This window comes from Drosophila subpulchrella, chromosome X (genome assembly GCF_014743375.2).
Source record: "Drosophila subpulchrella strain 33 F10 #4 breed RU33 chromosome X, RU_Dsub_v1.1 Primary Assembly, whole genome shotgun sequence".
Lineage (NCBI taxonomy): Eukaryota > Metazoa > Arthropoda > Insecta > Diptera > Drosophilidae > Drosophila > Drosophila subpulchrella.
The window spans coordinates 29,007,607-29,023,715 of record NC_050613.1 but is presented as its reverse complement, the minus strand read 5'-3'; the positions used below and the strand labels follow the sequence as shown (position 1 = coordinate 29,023,715).

The following is a 16,109-nucleotide window of genomic DNA, read 5'->3' as shown; positions in this document are numbered from 1 at the left end:
CCCACAGGCACAGTATATCTTATGAGAGCGATAGACATAGTAGATACTTTGGAAATAAATGTTATTAGTAATTTTATAATAAACTAATAACTAATGATAACCAAGTGTTTTTACTATAACATTACAGGTATCTTAAACTCAGCCGATGATCATGGATGACTACTGTTTACGATCATATCCCCCTGACAAAAGGCACCGTATTACCACAATTGGATTAATCTACCCCGATCCCAAGTGATCCCCACTTGAGAGCGAGCTAGACAGCAATGGGCTTGGGCAGGGGTGTACTTCGATCGGGGCACTTAACAGGAACACTACTGAGCACCAAACAAAAAACACAAGGCCCGAATGTGGAATGGGTATTGGGTAAACAAAGGAGGCAGGGTTAGGTGGGAAGGAAAAGGCCAATTGGCCAAGTGCTTACATTAGCCATTGTACGCCAGCCATTCCCATTCCACCTTCAGATCGAGATCTTTGATGATATTCTTGCGTGCGCATCTCTGAGTTCAAACAAAACAAGCAAACAAAGCGGCCTGCCCTGCGTCTCTTTTCCGTCCTCGGATGCCCTATACCTCATTTCGGGCAGTACTTACATGGGGGATTAGCTGCGTTGACAATTGAGAGATCTCAAGATTGGGGGACCGGCTTAGAACGTTAAGTGGTTGGAGTATTATCATTACTGTGTGTTATGATTGTGGGAAGTAGGCCTCATATGCTACAGTGAAATAGTACGTAGGAACCATAAGTTCCGTAGGTAAGAACACATTAGATACCTATAAATTCATAATTGAAATGAAAATAGAACAGGTGGCTTCCTATCCGATCTAATGCCATATATTTCCCCTTGACTCAGCCTTCAATCTTGCAAAGATCAAGAATTCACAACAGAATTTGCAGCAATTCGTTTTGATCTGTGATTTTCTCCGAGGCACCCGGGAAAAGCAGTAAAAAAGGGCCGAAAGAGAAGGCCCAGTCGAGGGGCAAAAATCTTATCTGGCTGCCGGAAATCAAAGCACACATCAAAGATCGCCGACGCCGTCATTTGCAGCGTGTGGGGATCGCGGTGTTCAATTGCATCCACCTCAACCTCCAGCCAGCCACACCCCCTCCGCAGCCACCCCGCCCTGGCCCTCCACGAAGCCCCCAAGTTCGCTATCTTTCAGTTCTGTTTGATGTTGCTGTTGTGGTTGGTCGACGTTGCCGATCGAATTTCCTCACCATACACTCGGAAAAAGTGGTAGCCAACGGTGTTTCCCATAGTAAATATTATATATAATGTATTTCTACATTTGATGACCTATAACTTGGATTCGAAGTCCGATTTCAAAGTGGTATATCTTCAAACATTTGTGGGTCAGTTCTTTATCCTTGGTAGCTACGTCTGTGCATTCGATGACTTCCATAAATGATCTCTATAAAATAAATGTTCATACATACTGCTCCCTAGCTAAACTTAAGGCCTAGGAACCTCAATATCATACTTCGGGGTTGACTACACTTCTTTCTTTCGGTGTGTGTACGGTCTGTGTCGAGCCGATTGACTCTCCAGGTTGTATGGCACGGCAGTCACTTGAGGAGCTCACCTGCCGGCCACTGATTCTTCTCGGATAAATCGCTTCCATCTCGATCACATATCCATGTGTGGGTTCCCTAGTCCGGATAAAACTGGCTAGAATTCTACTACGGTTGAACAATACCGTTTTATTACCAACTGAATCACAAACTAACTATACTTTTTAGTCCTAAACTTTAACTAGTAACTCTATTCTCCAAACATGTTAACAATAAAATCGGAACGATTTGGAAACTAAGATAATTTAATTTTTTAGCCACAAATTACCAGTACTTCTCATCCCAAGCACAGGGACCAGCAAAGCCCAAAGCCATATATCATCTTGCTTTGACACCGTGCTCATTGGGATGTCCCTCTATTGCCTTCCAAGTTTTATTTCCTTCCCGAGGGAATGGGTATAAAAACGGTACATTTATTTGTCTTCATTAGGCTTTGGACCTCCTACGGATGTATATCTACCTATATAGCCGTCGAGCATGTTCCAAGTCGGCACTCGAACAAGTTCGAGGCTCTTGGAGCGGACAAAACCCAACGACTGGCGACCGAGCACCGCCAGTTTGTTCGACAGACCAGAGACTAGCGGTCACGATTCACAGTTCTCTAAGCGGATTCTTGAGAACCCTGCGAAATACGTAACCTACCAGAACCAAAATAATCAAAAAACAATACAACACATTTTTTTAAGTGCTCGCGAGTGGAATTAAAAGCAAGAACCCACCCTGGAGTGCCAAACATGACACCCTGAAACCAAGTTAGCGCCAAAGTGAGTCGCCATGCACGCCAGCCCGATCCTGCTCCTGATCCTGGCCGTGGCCATGACCTCGGCCAGCAGTCCCGGCCACAATGGCCCGGTGGCAGCCGGCCCGAATGGATTACAGTGCCAGCCCATCGCCGTTTCCGCCTGCCAAGGTCTTGGCTACAACATGACCGCGTTGCCCAACCTGGCGGGTCACACCAATCAGCTGGAGGCTGAGCTTCAGGTAAGCGGGCCGAGCAGCTATACACAAGCTCTGAGCCAAAGAGCAGGCATGTCCCGGGTCTCCGCGATCCCACGTTGTCGATAAGCCCGGCTTTTGTGTGGCCCATAAAAATAATTCTCGTCGCTTACGTGCGAAAAACAAAAAACCAAAACAGCGTCTAAAACGTAGAGTAGGCACAAAGACGAAAAGCCAGGCAGGTAATTAAGTTTAGAAAACGCTAAAAAGCGTATTGGACATTTAAAACACCTTGAAGTTTAATAATGGAAATATTGGAGGTACGAAACATATTTTTCCCCAAAAAGGAATGATTTAACGAATTTTAATTCGTAAGCTTTCCCTAAAAATACCCATTAAAAGTATTGCAAATGAAAACAAAGCTGCGAACAACAAATTGTTTAAAAATCACAAACTCTAGTGAAAAGTTCGAAATTGTGGATGACGGGTACGTGGGGCCGTTTGATGGACGGACTTGTGGAGGGAGATTTTCGGAGGGCGGCAGCCATCAAAGTGGGGCTCTTCTGCCCCACAGCCCCCACCAGTTCCATCCACCGCCCACACTCTGTTCCCACTGTTTGCTTTTGGCTTTTCATGTTTTACTGACGCTTCAGAGATCTTAGATAAACACAAAGCCACGGAGAGCAGCAGTAAACAATAACTGAAAATATTTAGAAACATCAAAGTTAGGAGGCATTTCGCGATTTTTAAGGGTCTGTTTAGATGAATATTCGTATTTGACGAGACTAATTGTATTTTATCTACTGACCAGTCACAGGAGACTTATTTTCATTAGAAAATATTAAAGCAGAGTTTAAATTCATTATAAAACTTATAAAATTTAAATGGGCTGAAAATCCAAACCTTTAGGTAGTTTTTAATTTTTAAATGCTTTTTGCTCTTCTAATTATATATTTTTCTGTATCTTTCGGGGGTTTCATTTCCATTAGACACTCTTTGGGGAGAAGGTTCTCCGATTTGAGAGCTATATATATCTTGATAAAGGTGCAAACACGACTGACTGTCAAACACATGAGCACTGTTATCACTAAAAAGAAGCGAAGGAGTGATATTTAATTGCTTTTCAATTAATGGAGAATTATTTGTCCGCTTCGATAGAAAATTTTAAAATTGTTAGTCACATATTTTATTTAATTCCTTGTATACTCTTTTGGTAACTAATAACCAAACGTTGAAGAAAGCCTTTTCTTAATTCTTAAACTATAGCTGGTGGTTGCATGCCCAAATAAGCTGCGGCTTAAACATTTTAGGTCATCTCGCTCCATAATTTACCGTAGAAATTGACCATGAAAATCGCTGAGTTGCCTCAGAGTGCGTGAAATGGGCCGCCGAGGGAAAAGTCGGCAGAATGGGCAGGCCATTTAGTGGAAAACTCGAAAAATACCCACAAAAGATGATATTTAGTCAGGGAGACCTATGCTATGGGGCCGGTAAAAAGAGAGAAAGGAACAAATGGGCGAGAAGAAAGAGCGCCGCTGGGAGAAATATTTAAAGGCAAGCACTGAGAAAAAAGTATAGATGCATTTTTAATTCCGTTGAGGTAATCTCACATTAATAACCCTAATATTTAAAGTATACACAATCGGAGAGTTTTTTTCTAGGTCATTACCACTAGGAATAAATTCATTCAATAGAACTTAAATAATTTAAATATTAAATAAGTTACCTAAGGATCGGTGTACAATTTTCTGTGTGTAGCTCAGATGGAAGCTGTATCTGTGTTTCTTTTTCCTTTGTATCTGTGCGCACTGTCGGGTCCATTAACACCTTTCGTTTGGACTTCGGTTTCCTTTGAGCGTATCTTGCATTTCATGCCCATGCCCGCTTTCGGATAAAAAAGGCAAATGTCGATGGCGATGACGCGGTGTTGTTGTTTTCGATGTCGATGCTAAGTGCAGACAGTGGAGATGACGGGCTTGGTATTTCCCCGACCAATCTTGCTATTTGGCTATTTTTCAGGAGTCTCACAATACCATTTCCACGTTAGTAAAATCAGTTTAGATTTTAAGTTTAAAGGACTGCTTGAAAAAACAATACATACAACAAGCAGATAAAATATGTTACGTGTTGCCGAAGATATTTTCGATTAATTTGTTTTTGATCTAGAATTTCGGCAGCACTGACAGATGCTGGAAACAGGCGACAGAAGCTACTGACCACAGACCTTTTATAAGGCTACAGTTGGGATATTCTCTCTGTGCCTTTGGGCTGGGTTTTATTTGGTTCGTATTTTTTGGACGGCCGCGGAGCGCGTTGCCGCCTACTTTGTTATCGTGGCGCTGGAAAGAAATAGGAAAATAAAATGCATTGTCTGATCTGGGACTGGACTGCCATGGTTGTATCTGTTTTCTCTGTTAAATACACAGAAAACATTTCGGTTGTTGAATCTACCGAATTTTAAAGAAAATTCACAGAAATAGTATAGTATAAAGTACTTTTAAAATTGTAGTTTAGACGATGGTAGTTTTTTAAATTATATTTTCCTGATTTCAAATTTTCATTAGGTGTCAGATCTTGCCAACAACATTTTTACTGTGTAGAGGAAAACACAGCCGACCAAGCCTCAAGTGGCAATTAACCAGCCTTCCTGCCTCTGAAAACAAAGTCCAAAAAGACCGAAAAAGTTGGATCGGAAGAACGTAAAAAGATCAAAGCATCTCGAAACTACACAGAAACACAAATCGAAAAGATTCCAACGGCAGCCACATCACCCACATCGGGTGTAAAGCATCAAGAGCAATAATACTGTTTAATGTGGGTGTATTTACGTAATTCTCGGAACCGATAACAAAGTGCTGGAGATCGCATCAAACGGGATGCAGGCCGATGGAAATATTGGAAGCATTTGAAATAGGGTGTACTTATCCTAAATGGGAAAGCCCACAAGGTTATTATTCATAATCGGGGGTCCCAGAAGTCTCTTCTAACCCCAGATATTTAACAAGATACAATTTTGTATTGCAAGGAGTTAAAATATTGCTAGAACAGAATAAATACATTACATTGTATATTAAACAGATCGTCGAAATCAACAAATTTGGCACATGTTTAATGTTAATAGCTATAACATTTATTTAAATGCCTCAAAAAGATCAAATAAGGTGGAAAAACCATCGAGAAGGTTGGCTGTAGTTTCAATTTTTCGTGACATTTCCAAGATAGAAAGTGAACACCAAAAGTGCATTTCTCCTGGGGTTGTCAGTTTGTCAGTTTGCCGGTTTGTTTGTTCGTTTGTCTCCATGCTTCCCTGTTCTGGGAGTGCCGACAAAGTGCTCGTCAAGCGACAATTACAAGTAAATTAATTAAAAGTGCGTCCCGCTGGGTTTGTGTTCCATAGATAACCATCAAGGGGGCTGCCTGCACATGGACTGTTATTTAGTTAACCCCACAAACAGAGAAGCGTTGTTGTATCTACAGAATAGATGTCCAGAAAGAGAGAATATCATTCTTTGTAAAGTTTCAATATATTTTGGGTGAGATCGAATAAGGGGTATGAAAAAGTAATAATTTCATATTGGATACAACATAAATGCTGGTCTTTTTGACCATAGATTTGCATAGGATTTTACTTAAAAGGGGTTTTAACACCCAAGTTTTTAATACTCCCCAAATTTGGTGGTGGTAATCTGAGGCGGCGTTTTATGTAAAGTAATTGTAAACATTTGAGGAAGAGTGTTAGCCGTCGAACGAAAGTCCGAAAGCCAAGCAGTTCTCTAAAAAAAAAAATAAAACTTCACACAACGCCGCTACCAAATAGATGGCAGCCATAAACAACAACAGCAACATCGACGACGGCGACAATAAAATTGTTTGATTTTGAAAATCAGAACCCATTATGAATGCTCAGCAACCAGTTCCAGGTGAAAGGGAAAGGGGGCTGGGGCCCCAAAGGGAGGCTTTTGATACCGGGAATGCTCTGCTACCCAATGGAATGCCGTGAAACTTTATTTTACGACAGTTGCCTGCGGCTTATCGCTCTCTAAAGGCCCGTATCAGCCATGTATATGTATATATAGGCCGCAATACTTAACCTTAGGCAGGGCAAAGTACATATATCAGGCCGATACCACACTATCAATATCTAGTCGCTCTTGATTAAATAAATAACGCGAAAAAGGGTAAGGCAACGCGATGTCATGGGTCTGATTCCCACTTTAAAGAGTAATTTCTACCATTTAAATATCATAACTACATTTTTGCATTTCTCTGAGTGCAGTGCGATTCGTCACTACGCACCATAATGCCGTATAGGCATAATGCCCCAGCTTAGATGTCGTTATAATATCCCGGAGCTGTCACAATATCAAGCACTACGAATTCCCATTTTCTTCTCCGTTCTTCCGATAGATAAAAGGCAACTAATGTGTTTGCATTTGACTGGCAAGCCGAAGAAAATGAGGCACCCGCAAAGTTAATCCGCCGGACGTTTCTGATAAGATGGGTTACCTTTCTTATCGCAAAGACCAAACACCGGGCTGTTGTTGCTGTTCCTGCTACCTGGTTTACGTTCCCAAGAGCGAGATAGCACTAGGGTGGAAGCGAGAGGGCAGAGCGCTCTGTTTGCATTGTAATTATGGCAAAGACACAGGGCATGGGGAACCCATCAGGGTAGCTTTCGAGTCGACTTAACGCTGATAATGTCAAAAAACACAGAAAACCGGCTGCTTTTGTTTTGTTGTTCCTTTCGGCGACAACTGACTTTGAAGTCCGGCGAATGGTTTTCGTGCACACTGAAAATTAAGTGACAGTTTGTTCTTTACCTATGTATCTGTATTGTTTTTAGTTCTAATCAATAGTTACCCATCTCATACAGTCATTTAAAATAATTCTTTTAAATCCTTGTTTGCCATGCTAGCGAGTTTAAAATGGATTTTAAAGCGGTTTTGTGTCCAAAAAGTTTTCAGTGCTTTTTAGATATTTCAAAATTTATGCCTGTGTCTGGACTTTTTCGCTGGAATTTTTCGGCCTGGCCACAATCCGTCTCCATAATGATGGTGAGGCAGTTGCAACGTTGACGAAAATAAAATGGGACAGCGCAGAAAAAGCACAAGAGGCCCCAGAGAATCATACAAAAACACAAAAATGTAAAAACTGAAAACAATTAGATCATTCCTCGGCGGCAGTGGCTTCTTGCTTTTTTCCCCTGCCGCTGGCACACACGCAAAAAATGCGGCAACGATTTTCAAATGCCTTCCCAGCCAGTCAGCGAATTGCGGGGGGAAAGAGGGTGGGAAAAGGAAGCGGAGAAAGAAGGTAAAGATGAGTGGGAAGGGGAAGGGAAGGAGGAGCAAAAGGCTCCCAGAGACGAAGAAGAGAATTTATGGAAAAGAATTCGTAGAAATTTCAACTCGAATCTTTAGATATGCTTTCTCTTACAGTGTATTTACTAAATACTCTTTAGTCATTTAACTTTATGTTATTAATTATAATAATATTATTATTAATATAATATTATTAATATTATTCATTAGGAAAAAGGTGTAATGATTTTGTGCTTTGAAAAGATTGCATCTTTATTTGCATCCATACTCCAAACTTTCTTTTATATTGTTTTGGAAATTACGCTTATTGTTGTTCTTCAAAAAGAGTTACAATAGGAATACATTATTTGTTACTAAGATCAGTAACTTCAAATAAGGGTATTCGAAAGAACAACAAAGGTTCGAGAGTGAGACGCAGAGAGGGAAAGAGAGAGAAGAGGCTCGGCGGCAGCAGGTTTGTGTCTTAAGTCTTTTGTTTTGCTCGCATGCATCGGCGGCAGGATGTTGAAGATGACGGCAAGATGTTGAAGTTGATGTTGTTGTTTCTGCCGTTGTTATTACTTACTTGTTGCTTTTGTTGTTCCCCGTAATTACATGGCAATTAAGTTAATTGAACCGCGCGCCTGCGCACGCGTGAATTGCTCTCACCGACACCCAGCTCGGTTGATCTCTTTCTCCGCATTTAAATAAAAAATGAAACGAAAATGAGGTAAAAACAGCTGGCACCATTTGCATTGTAAGTTGCGCGTACAAACGGCAAACGGCAGCTCTTTTTGAAAATGTCAGAGCCGCAGACGGCGGCACATACATAACATACATAACCTTCCCCTCCGCAAAGCCCATGAGGCACGGCCTGTCAGGTCCTCCGCCCGATCTCCTCCAGGAGCAGCCGAGTATCTGTGGCCGGGAACCGGACAAACATGTCCCAATTGTATTGCCAACGTAGCCGCAGAGCCACAGAGATCTGGGCTAACTGGAGTGCCTGCGAGTGCCTGGCCCGCAGATCGTTGGGCCAGATTATCTAACTTGGCTGCGGATCGAAACACCCAACAGAACCATCCACGTACCTAGCAAACACAACAATGAACTAGAAATTCATTTCATGGCGTTAGTCATCGCATTCTTGGGCCCTAAGGTTAATATAACACCGTGTATACGGGGCAACAAGATCTGTGGATCTGCAAAATTACTGCTAAATTAATAATGCATTCAAATGAGTCTTACTTACATTTAAACAAAGATCTTTCTGAGTGGTAGCCAGGTGCTATTCGCATGCCCTCTGGTGTTTAGAGGACGGTTCAGAATCTTCAGCCAGTTGGCGCGGAGCTGCTCCTTTGGGGCATTCCGCTCCACAAGGTTTGTCTTTGAATGACAATCCTCGCCAGTCAAAATGTCAATTAATTGTAAGACGACAGTCGCATGTCGTCGGCATCACTTGACAGCTCTGGCAGCGGTCGGCGGGACTTGAAAAGTCGGCTAACTCGACTAGTCAGCTGATTTAGCCGAATTAGTGGCGCACAAATACAGTCATTTGAACCGATCCGTATCTTTTGGATGCCGACTTATCTAAGCTAGGGCTTATTAGGAATGCAAACGGTTTTGCATCCACCGTTGCGGCATGATATCATTGAGGAGCAGCTTTTGATTTGGGTGCTTCGGCGATTTATCATCGCATCGTTGTCGCTACGGGACGACATCTTAATTATGCAAATGAACACCGCAGAAAAAAGCCACCGATCTGCCTGCCGAAAAATCAAAGATAGATAATCTACACCAAAACAAATTTTTCACTATCAGTTCATTCACACAAATTTCCAGTTTTATACGAAAATTATTTACATATATGTTTTAAAAAACAAAATGTTGTGTGTGGGTTTTCCTTAATGGTATTAATTTTATTTATTGGGACATTTTATTTTGCTATACCTAATATAATGTTTATAATTCGGAGTTCGGTTTTTTCTGCGTCAGTCAAATACTCTGCCATAAATATATACAGCGGCAGCTGCGGTCGCCGCTCGCTAATTGCAAACGCTTTCGTAGCAAATTAAATCAATTCGCTTTGAAGTTGTGCCGCCAAAAAGTCTGGTTCGCAGTTACCCCGGACAGCTGTCAAATCGCATCAGAGACCGCTCAAGCTCGAACAACTCGAAATGGCAACCAAACGAAATAAAGCGCAAATCAAATAAAGTACCCTAAAGCTGAAGAGTCAGATACACGGAGCCACAGAGACAACATTTTTCAGTGGGTCACAGGGATTCGTATACACTTTTTCCACCTTTGAAATAAGCCTAGATCTGAACTATGTGCTCACCTCGGTTTTTAAAGCTCGACGTTCGCACTGAACTAAAATATTGTTAAATGAGTTGGGTTTTATTAGTATAGATTCTACAGCTGCCTTAGCCTTTACTCAAAAATGTTTGAATAAGTGCTTTTATTAAAAGCAAAATTACTCCCTTAGCAAAACCATTTGTATTTAAACCATTCGCAATCCTACTCCTTTCAAAAGAGCGGTCGGTTTCCTTTAGGGTCCGGTAATTGGCACTGCAAGCGTTGAATTACAAATGAATCCATTACGTAGATTGTACCCGAACGGATTTAATGTCCCACAATCGAAGGGCTTAGGACTGGCTATCTGGATTGAAATTAAACTAGAACGGCTTGCGATTCCGATCCTGTTTTATAATAATATTAATATTGCTTCATGCTCACCATAAATCTGCATAATTTCTGGTAATTTCTCCCTGTGCCTGTTCTGTGCGTTTTTATGCCTGTAATTCCTTTCTAAAAAACTCGTATTCAATGTCAAAGTACCGCTCAGCATTCTTCTTTTGTTTCGTTTCTGTGACTTCCATTGATTTTATTTGTTGCTCGCAACCATTAATCAAAATCGAGAAATCATTAAGATTGAGTTTAGGCTTCGAGGTGTCAACTTGGCCGTTGTGGTTGCCTTCCTGTAATTGAATTGTGGATATATACCGGCTTGGAGGGGGAAAAGAGGTACAACATTGTTTTTCGGTCAGGCAGAATTCATTCAAAAAGTGTGAAACATGCTGCGAAAAATTCAAATAAAAACGAAAACCAAAAATCAAGGAAATAGCCGCGAGTCGAAAGGCAAAAACACCAGAAGGAGAGGAGAAAGAAAAACCCAAAAACCGAAACGAAATTTGGGTTTTGGGCATTTTTAAGTAAATTAAGCAGAACGTTTTTTTTGTGGTTCTCGTTTCCGACGACACAAAAACTTATTTCATGATTTTTTAAAATCCAACCGAAGCCCGAATGTATAATATTATCCATAGCCTGAGCAGTCAGCGGAATCGTCCATCTGTTTGGTTTAAAAGGGGGCTTAAACCCCCGAGTGCGGTTAAATCTTATACAAAATGTGATGCTGCTTTTGTAACGCTTTTTTGAAGATATGATATACATTTGGGCGCTCTAGGAGTACAGATTTAAGCTCTGCTTTGATTCTCTAAATTTGTACGAGTGTTTTATGTGTATATATTATTATTGCCTCAAATAATAATCTTTTTACAAAATGCAACACTTTTCTGTTCTTAAACTGACCTTAAGCTGTGAATTTCTTGGACTTTCGAACCACGGTTGTCCTCACCTGCTTCGCCTCTCCCTCTTTTACCTGGTCGCCCGTCTCTTTCGCTCCGAGTCTCCCCCTCTCACTCCCTCTTGAGTTCCAAGCCAGGTCTATTAGGCTGATTGGCTTTCCGTTTCTTTTTTGAGTTGTTTTGTTGCTCCGCCTGGCTTTCGGCCAAGACGATGATGCGGTTCACTTGCCGACTGCATCATTAAATTATTATTGCGGACAGCTATTTTCCAGAGAGCTGCAAAAGCCACAAAAATTGGAAATCGCGTGTCTAATGCTCCATTCGAGTTGCCCGCCGGTTCTTGGCTGCCGGCCTTCTTCTCCGCTCCTCCGCTCCGCCTCTCCTTCGTTTTGGCCTAATGTGGCTTAATTATACAATAACAATATTGTTTGCCAGCAAACAAAGAGACCGGGCCGGCCATCCAGGCCATCCATGCCAAAAGTCCCCTGGTGATCTGTTCATCGGCCGTCAAAAGCAAAAGGAGATTCTCTTTCCTGAGAAAACGTTTCTCGATAATTTGATGCAGCTTTTTGCTCCCCGGATTTCTTAAGTTTTTTTTAGGTTGGGTCCTGGTTTTTTCATGTCGTGCGCTGACTGGTCTAAAATTCCACAAACTCATAAATGTTGATGCGTCTGGTTCGTCATCGTCATCAATGTTGGCATTTCTCGTACGAAAGGCAATGGGCAGAAGTGCACTCAGGGAAAAGGGGATCTCGAGGAGCTTAGATTGGGTTTATTTAATCAAAATATTTATATTGCGGGTATTTGTTTCTAAGCTATCAGAAATAAAGTCAAATAAAATATAACAAGATATATTTTATACGTTAAAAACTTCAAATACTAAATGCTTTGATTTCTTTCCGTGTGCTTCCTGGGCTGGAATAATATCGAATCAGCTGAAGTCGAGTCAAGATGAGAAAATGTGGATTTGTTTAAAGTTATTAGATTGCATGACTGCATGACTGGTAATTGACAATTAATTGCCATCGACAACTGCAAATGGAGTGAGCTCGCAGCTGAGGAACTGGCATCGGCTCTCCATGTGCGAAGTCTGACGCAAGTCTTCACACCAAACACACAACTTGTGAGATTCTTAATGGAAAATAAACAGTATTACAGCACAAAGTTAGTGTGCTAAAAAAGCACAACACAAGGTTAACTTAAAATTTCTAAAAAATAATCTCTACTATCAACTAGTTTTCTAAAGCGCTGCAGCAAATCGGCAAATCCCAGCGGAAAATCATTAGCAGTACAAGACATCATTTTGCAAATTCAGCTTATTTAATATCAGGCATTAGCCGGTGCAAACAAACTACAATTGTGCCGTTCAATTGTTGCAAATAGCAAACATTTGTTCAATTAGCTAAGTATTTGTTGCTGCTGGCGTGTCGGCAAAACAACAAAGGAGGAAGAGTTTATTGGATTTGTATAAGATGAAATTATAGTTATTCAGCTATGACTTTGGTTTTATGGTTTTTGTTTTTCGCACCGAACAGCAAAATTTGTTCATAAAATGAAACAAAGAAGAATTTTTTTTTTAGATGTTTACAAGAATGTCTTAGTTCTTGTTTAATTATCCTGGCAGTGAACACAAAAGTTGTGGTGAAAAGTGAAGGAAATGCAAAGACAGTTTTGGAAACCACTTCGGTGCCTGCATTGAAGTAACACAGTTAACTAAGCAATGTTGCTATTATTCTATATATTTTCGACAGATTGCCAAGCTGCTGCCCCTCATCGAATCCGGATGCTCGCGACGTGCCCGATTCCTGCTCTGCTCGTCGCTATTTCCGCTCTGCACGCCGGATGTGCCACGCCCCGTCACCGCCTGCAAGTCGCTGTGCGAAACCGTTAGGGGCGAGTGCTCGGAGATCGCCCCGCCGGAATTGATGGAACTGTGGCCCTCGTTCCTCAACTGCGACGGACTGCCGCAGCCGGAGAAGCACGAGCTGTGCATGCAGATTCCCCAGAAGGATGGCGTTCCAGGTGGGGGCCCAGTGGGCCCGCCCACCACAGGGGCGCCCACTGTCGAGGACCACCCGCAGACGTACCGCTTCTGGAAGAGCGGATCGCCACCTGGCCCTGGCCTGGGCGGCGTCCTGTGCCCGCAGAACTTCAGCGGCAGTCCCTTTAACCCGGAGGAGTGCGTGCCCCAGTGCCAGCGGGACGCCTTCCACACCAGCGCCCAGAAGAAGATGTCGGAGGGGCTGGTCCTGGGCCTCTCAGCCGTCTGCTTCGTCCTGACCCTGTTCGCCCTGGTCACCTTCTGGGCGGAGCCCACCCGGTTCGGCTACCCCGAGAGACCCGTGCTCTTCCTGTGCCTGTGCTACAACCTGTTCAGCGTGTGCTACCTGGAGCGGATCGTGTTCCACAACCAGGCGCGGATGCAGGACGTCCAGGTGCAGGGGCGTCTGATGCGCTCGGCCTGTCAGCTGACGCCCCCCTGCCTGGCCTCCTACATAACCACCTCCTACCTGAGTCTGTGTGCCTCCAGCTGGTGGCTCATCTTCGCCCTGTGCTTCTACCTCTCCTCCCACAAGAAGTGGTCCAGCGAGGCGCTGGAGAAGCGATCCGGCCTGTTCCACGTCCTAGCCTGGGTGCCGCCCCTGGCCCCGCCCATCGCCGCCCTGCTCCTGGAAAAGGTGCGTCCGAGCGAGCTGACCGGGATGTGCTACGCCCCGGGATTCGTGGAGCTGCCGGCTCTGGTCCTACTCCTTCTGGGGCTCTACTTCACCCTGAAGGCCTCCAGGTCGCTGCTCTCCCTGCAGCAGCAGCTGCAGCCCACCCTGGCCCACCACCGCTTTGGGCAGATCAGGAAGCGCTTCGTGGTCTTCTCCCTGCTGTACTTCGCACCCACGGCCGCCGGCGTGGTGGCGGCTCTCTGCGAGCGGTACGCGGACTCGGTGCCCAGCTGCTCCACCCCCGAGGACTGTCTCTCGCCCACCCCGTTGAGTGCCTGGCCGGCCTTGGTGCGGGTGTTCTTCCAGCTGGTGGGCGGAACCCTGACGGGACTGTGGGTGTGGTCGCGCAAGACCTGCGAGAGCTACAGACATCGCTTGGGGGCCAGCGGCACGCCCACCTCCTCGTTAATGAACCAAAGCAAGACGGCCGGGGCTCTGCCTAAAAAGCATTTGTATACGAGCGGAAAGTCCATGCTGCCCAGTGGGGGAATCACTCCCCTCTACGCCGGCATCAGTTTCCACAATGTGCCCGTCTACAGTCCCAATCAATCTATAGTCTAGGGCTAGCAGAATCACCCTCCTCTATTGTACATAGAAATGCATCCCTCCATTCAGCCGCTCATCCGCCCCATTCATTCCCAGAATTCTATAAGGCTATAAGCTCTGATCTAAGTACACGTAGTGTTGTACGCCTAGTTCGTAAGCCTCGAAAACGAAAAACTGAAATGTGTTAATAGTTTTAAAGTTCGCCTGCCTCCAACCACCCATCATCCCCAGTTTTTATTAGTAGTTCTTTAGCTAATCCTAAGTCTGTAAATAGACTAAATGTTTTTTTACTCCTTGAAATATTGTACATAAATAGTTTTAAGACAACCAATTTAATTTCATACTCTAATAAAAAATGAATATAACATTTAAATGAATTGAAATGGATAAATGGTGTTTAAAAAGAAAGTGGGCGAAATCGCCCTATTGAAATTAATATTTTTTCTACCGTATGTAGTCTATACATGTATACAGATTGCGTGAGTAAGTAGATAAGTAGGCCTTTCCGCGAATTCTTCAGTCACCAAGCTCCTCACTTTGTAAGCCCTATCTGTATGGGTTAATGATGCGAAAGTTGCCGCAGAAAAGGGCCAACGGTTCGCGTCGTGGAATTCCGAGGATAAATTATGCGAATTCGTTCAACTGCAACTGTAAAAAAGCTAAAGTGTTGCTATCGTCTGTGGTCGGAGCGATGGCAATTAGAAGGAAAATGCTTAATGACGGAGCACAGCGTTGATTGCCAGCGTTTTGGTGGATGCACCACCTGTATAGCTCCTAGTCCCCCACCTGTATCTCTGCGTGCTCCGCTTTTTTCTTTTCCACCTAAAAGAGTGTCACACACAATACGGAAAAGTCTGTACGACATCGGAATTTCAATATGCAGTGAATAAGGGGTAATACATTTAAGAGTGATGTCTAAGCCCAAACATTAAAGAAACCTTTAGTTCTATTGTAGGGCACTGTCATTGCTTACTGGGTATTTGGTATGGTCAGAAACATGAGTATTAAGCGAGGCACAATTAAATTGATGGAAGCAGCCACACCGCGAGCCAGCCACGTTTCTACCCAACAAATTGCCGGGAAACACAGCAGCAACATTGCCACAACAGCAACTCTTCAGCGGACATGCAATTAACTCTTGTGCGCCAAGATCAAAGCGATTTATATTAATGCCGTCCTGCCGACTCAAGCTCGCGGACCCGGATTCTCGGTCGAGTAGCGGGGTGGACTTGGCCCAGAGCAGGGAACCAAGTCCACAACGAGACGGACCAGAACGATGCCAAGCCAGGTCTCACGCTTTATCCACCATCCATCCATCCATCATCCACGACGGCGATTTTTATAACCACCCGGCACCAAAAAAAATTTGTTTTCAAAAAGTGTTTTTTAACATTAAAAAATAATATATATAATATTTGTAGTGTAAAATAATGTTAAAATATCTTAAGAGGAGTCGA

At 43.4% G+C, this 16,109-nt stretch overlaps 1 protein-coding gene across 1 annotated transcript; it reads left to right on the top strand.

Moving 5' to 3' along the window:
- The first annotated feature begins 2,062 nt into the window (after nucleotides 1-2,062).
- LOC119557731 (frizzled-3) lies at nucleotides 2,063-15,025 on the top strand. The gene is made up of 2 exons (XM_037870615.1): nucleotides 2,063-2,553; nucleotides 13,141-15,025. Exons 1-2 carry the CDS (start codon nucleotides 2,347-2,349, stop codon nucleotides 14,665-14,667), a joined length of 1,734 nt encoding a protein of 577 aa, XP_037726543.1. The 5' UTR covers nucleotides 2,063-2,346; the 3' UTR covers nucleotides 14,668-15,025.
- Nucleotides 15,026-16,109: the final 1,084 nt, after the last annotated feature.

Excerpts from the sequence above, each read along its gene's own strand:
- LOC119557731 (XM_037870615.1), top strand. The coding sequence starts at position 2,347 with ATGCACGCCAGCCCGATCCTGCTCCTGATCCTGGCCGTGGCCATGACC. Across the intron at positions 2,554-13,140 it reads AGCTGGAGGCTGAGCTTCAG|ATTGCCAAGCTGCTGCCCCT; the intron begins GTAAGCGGGCCG and ends TATTTTCGACAG.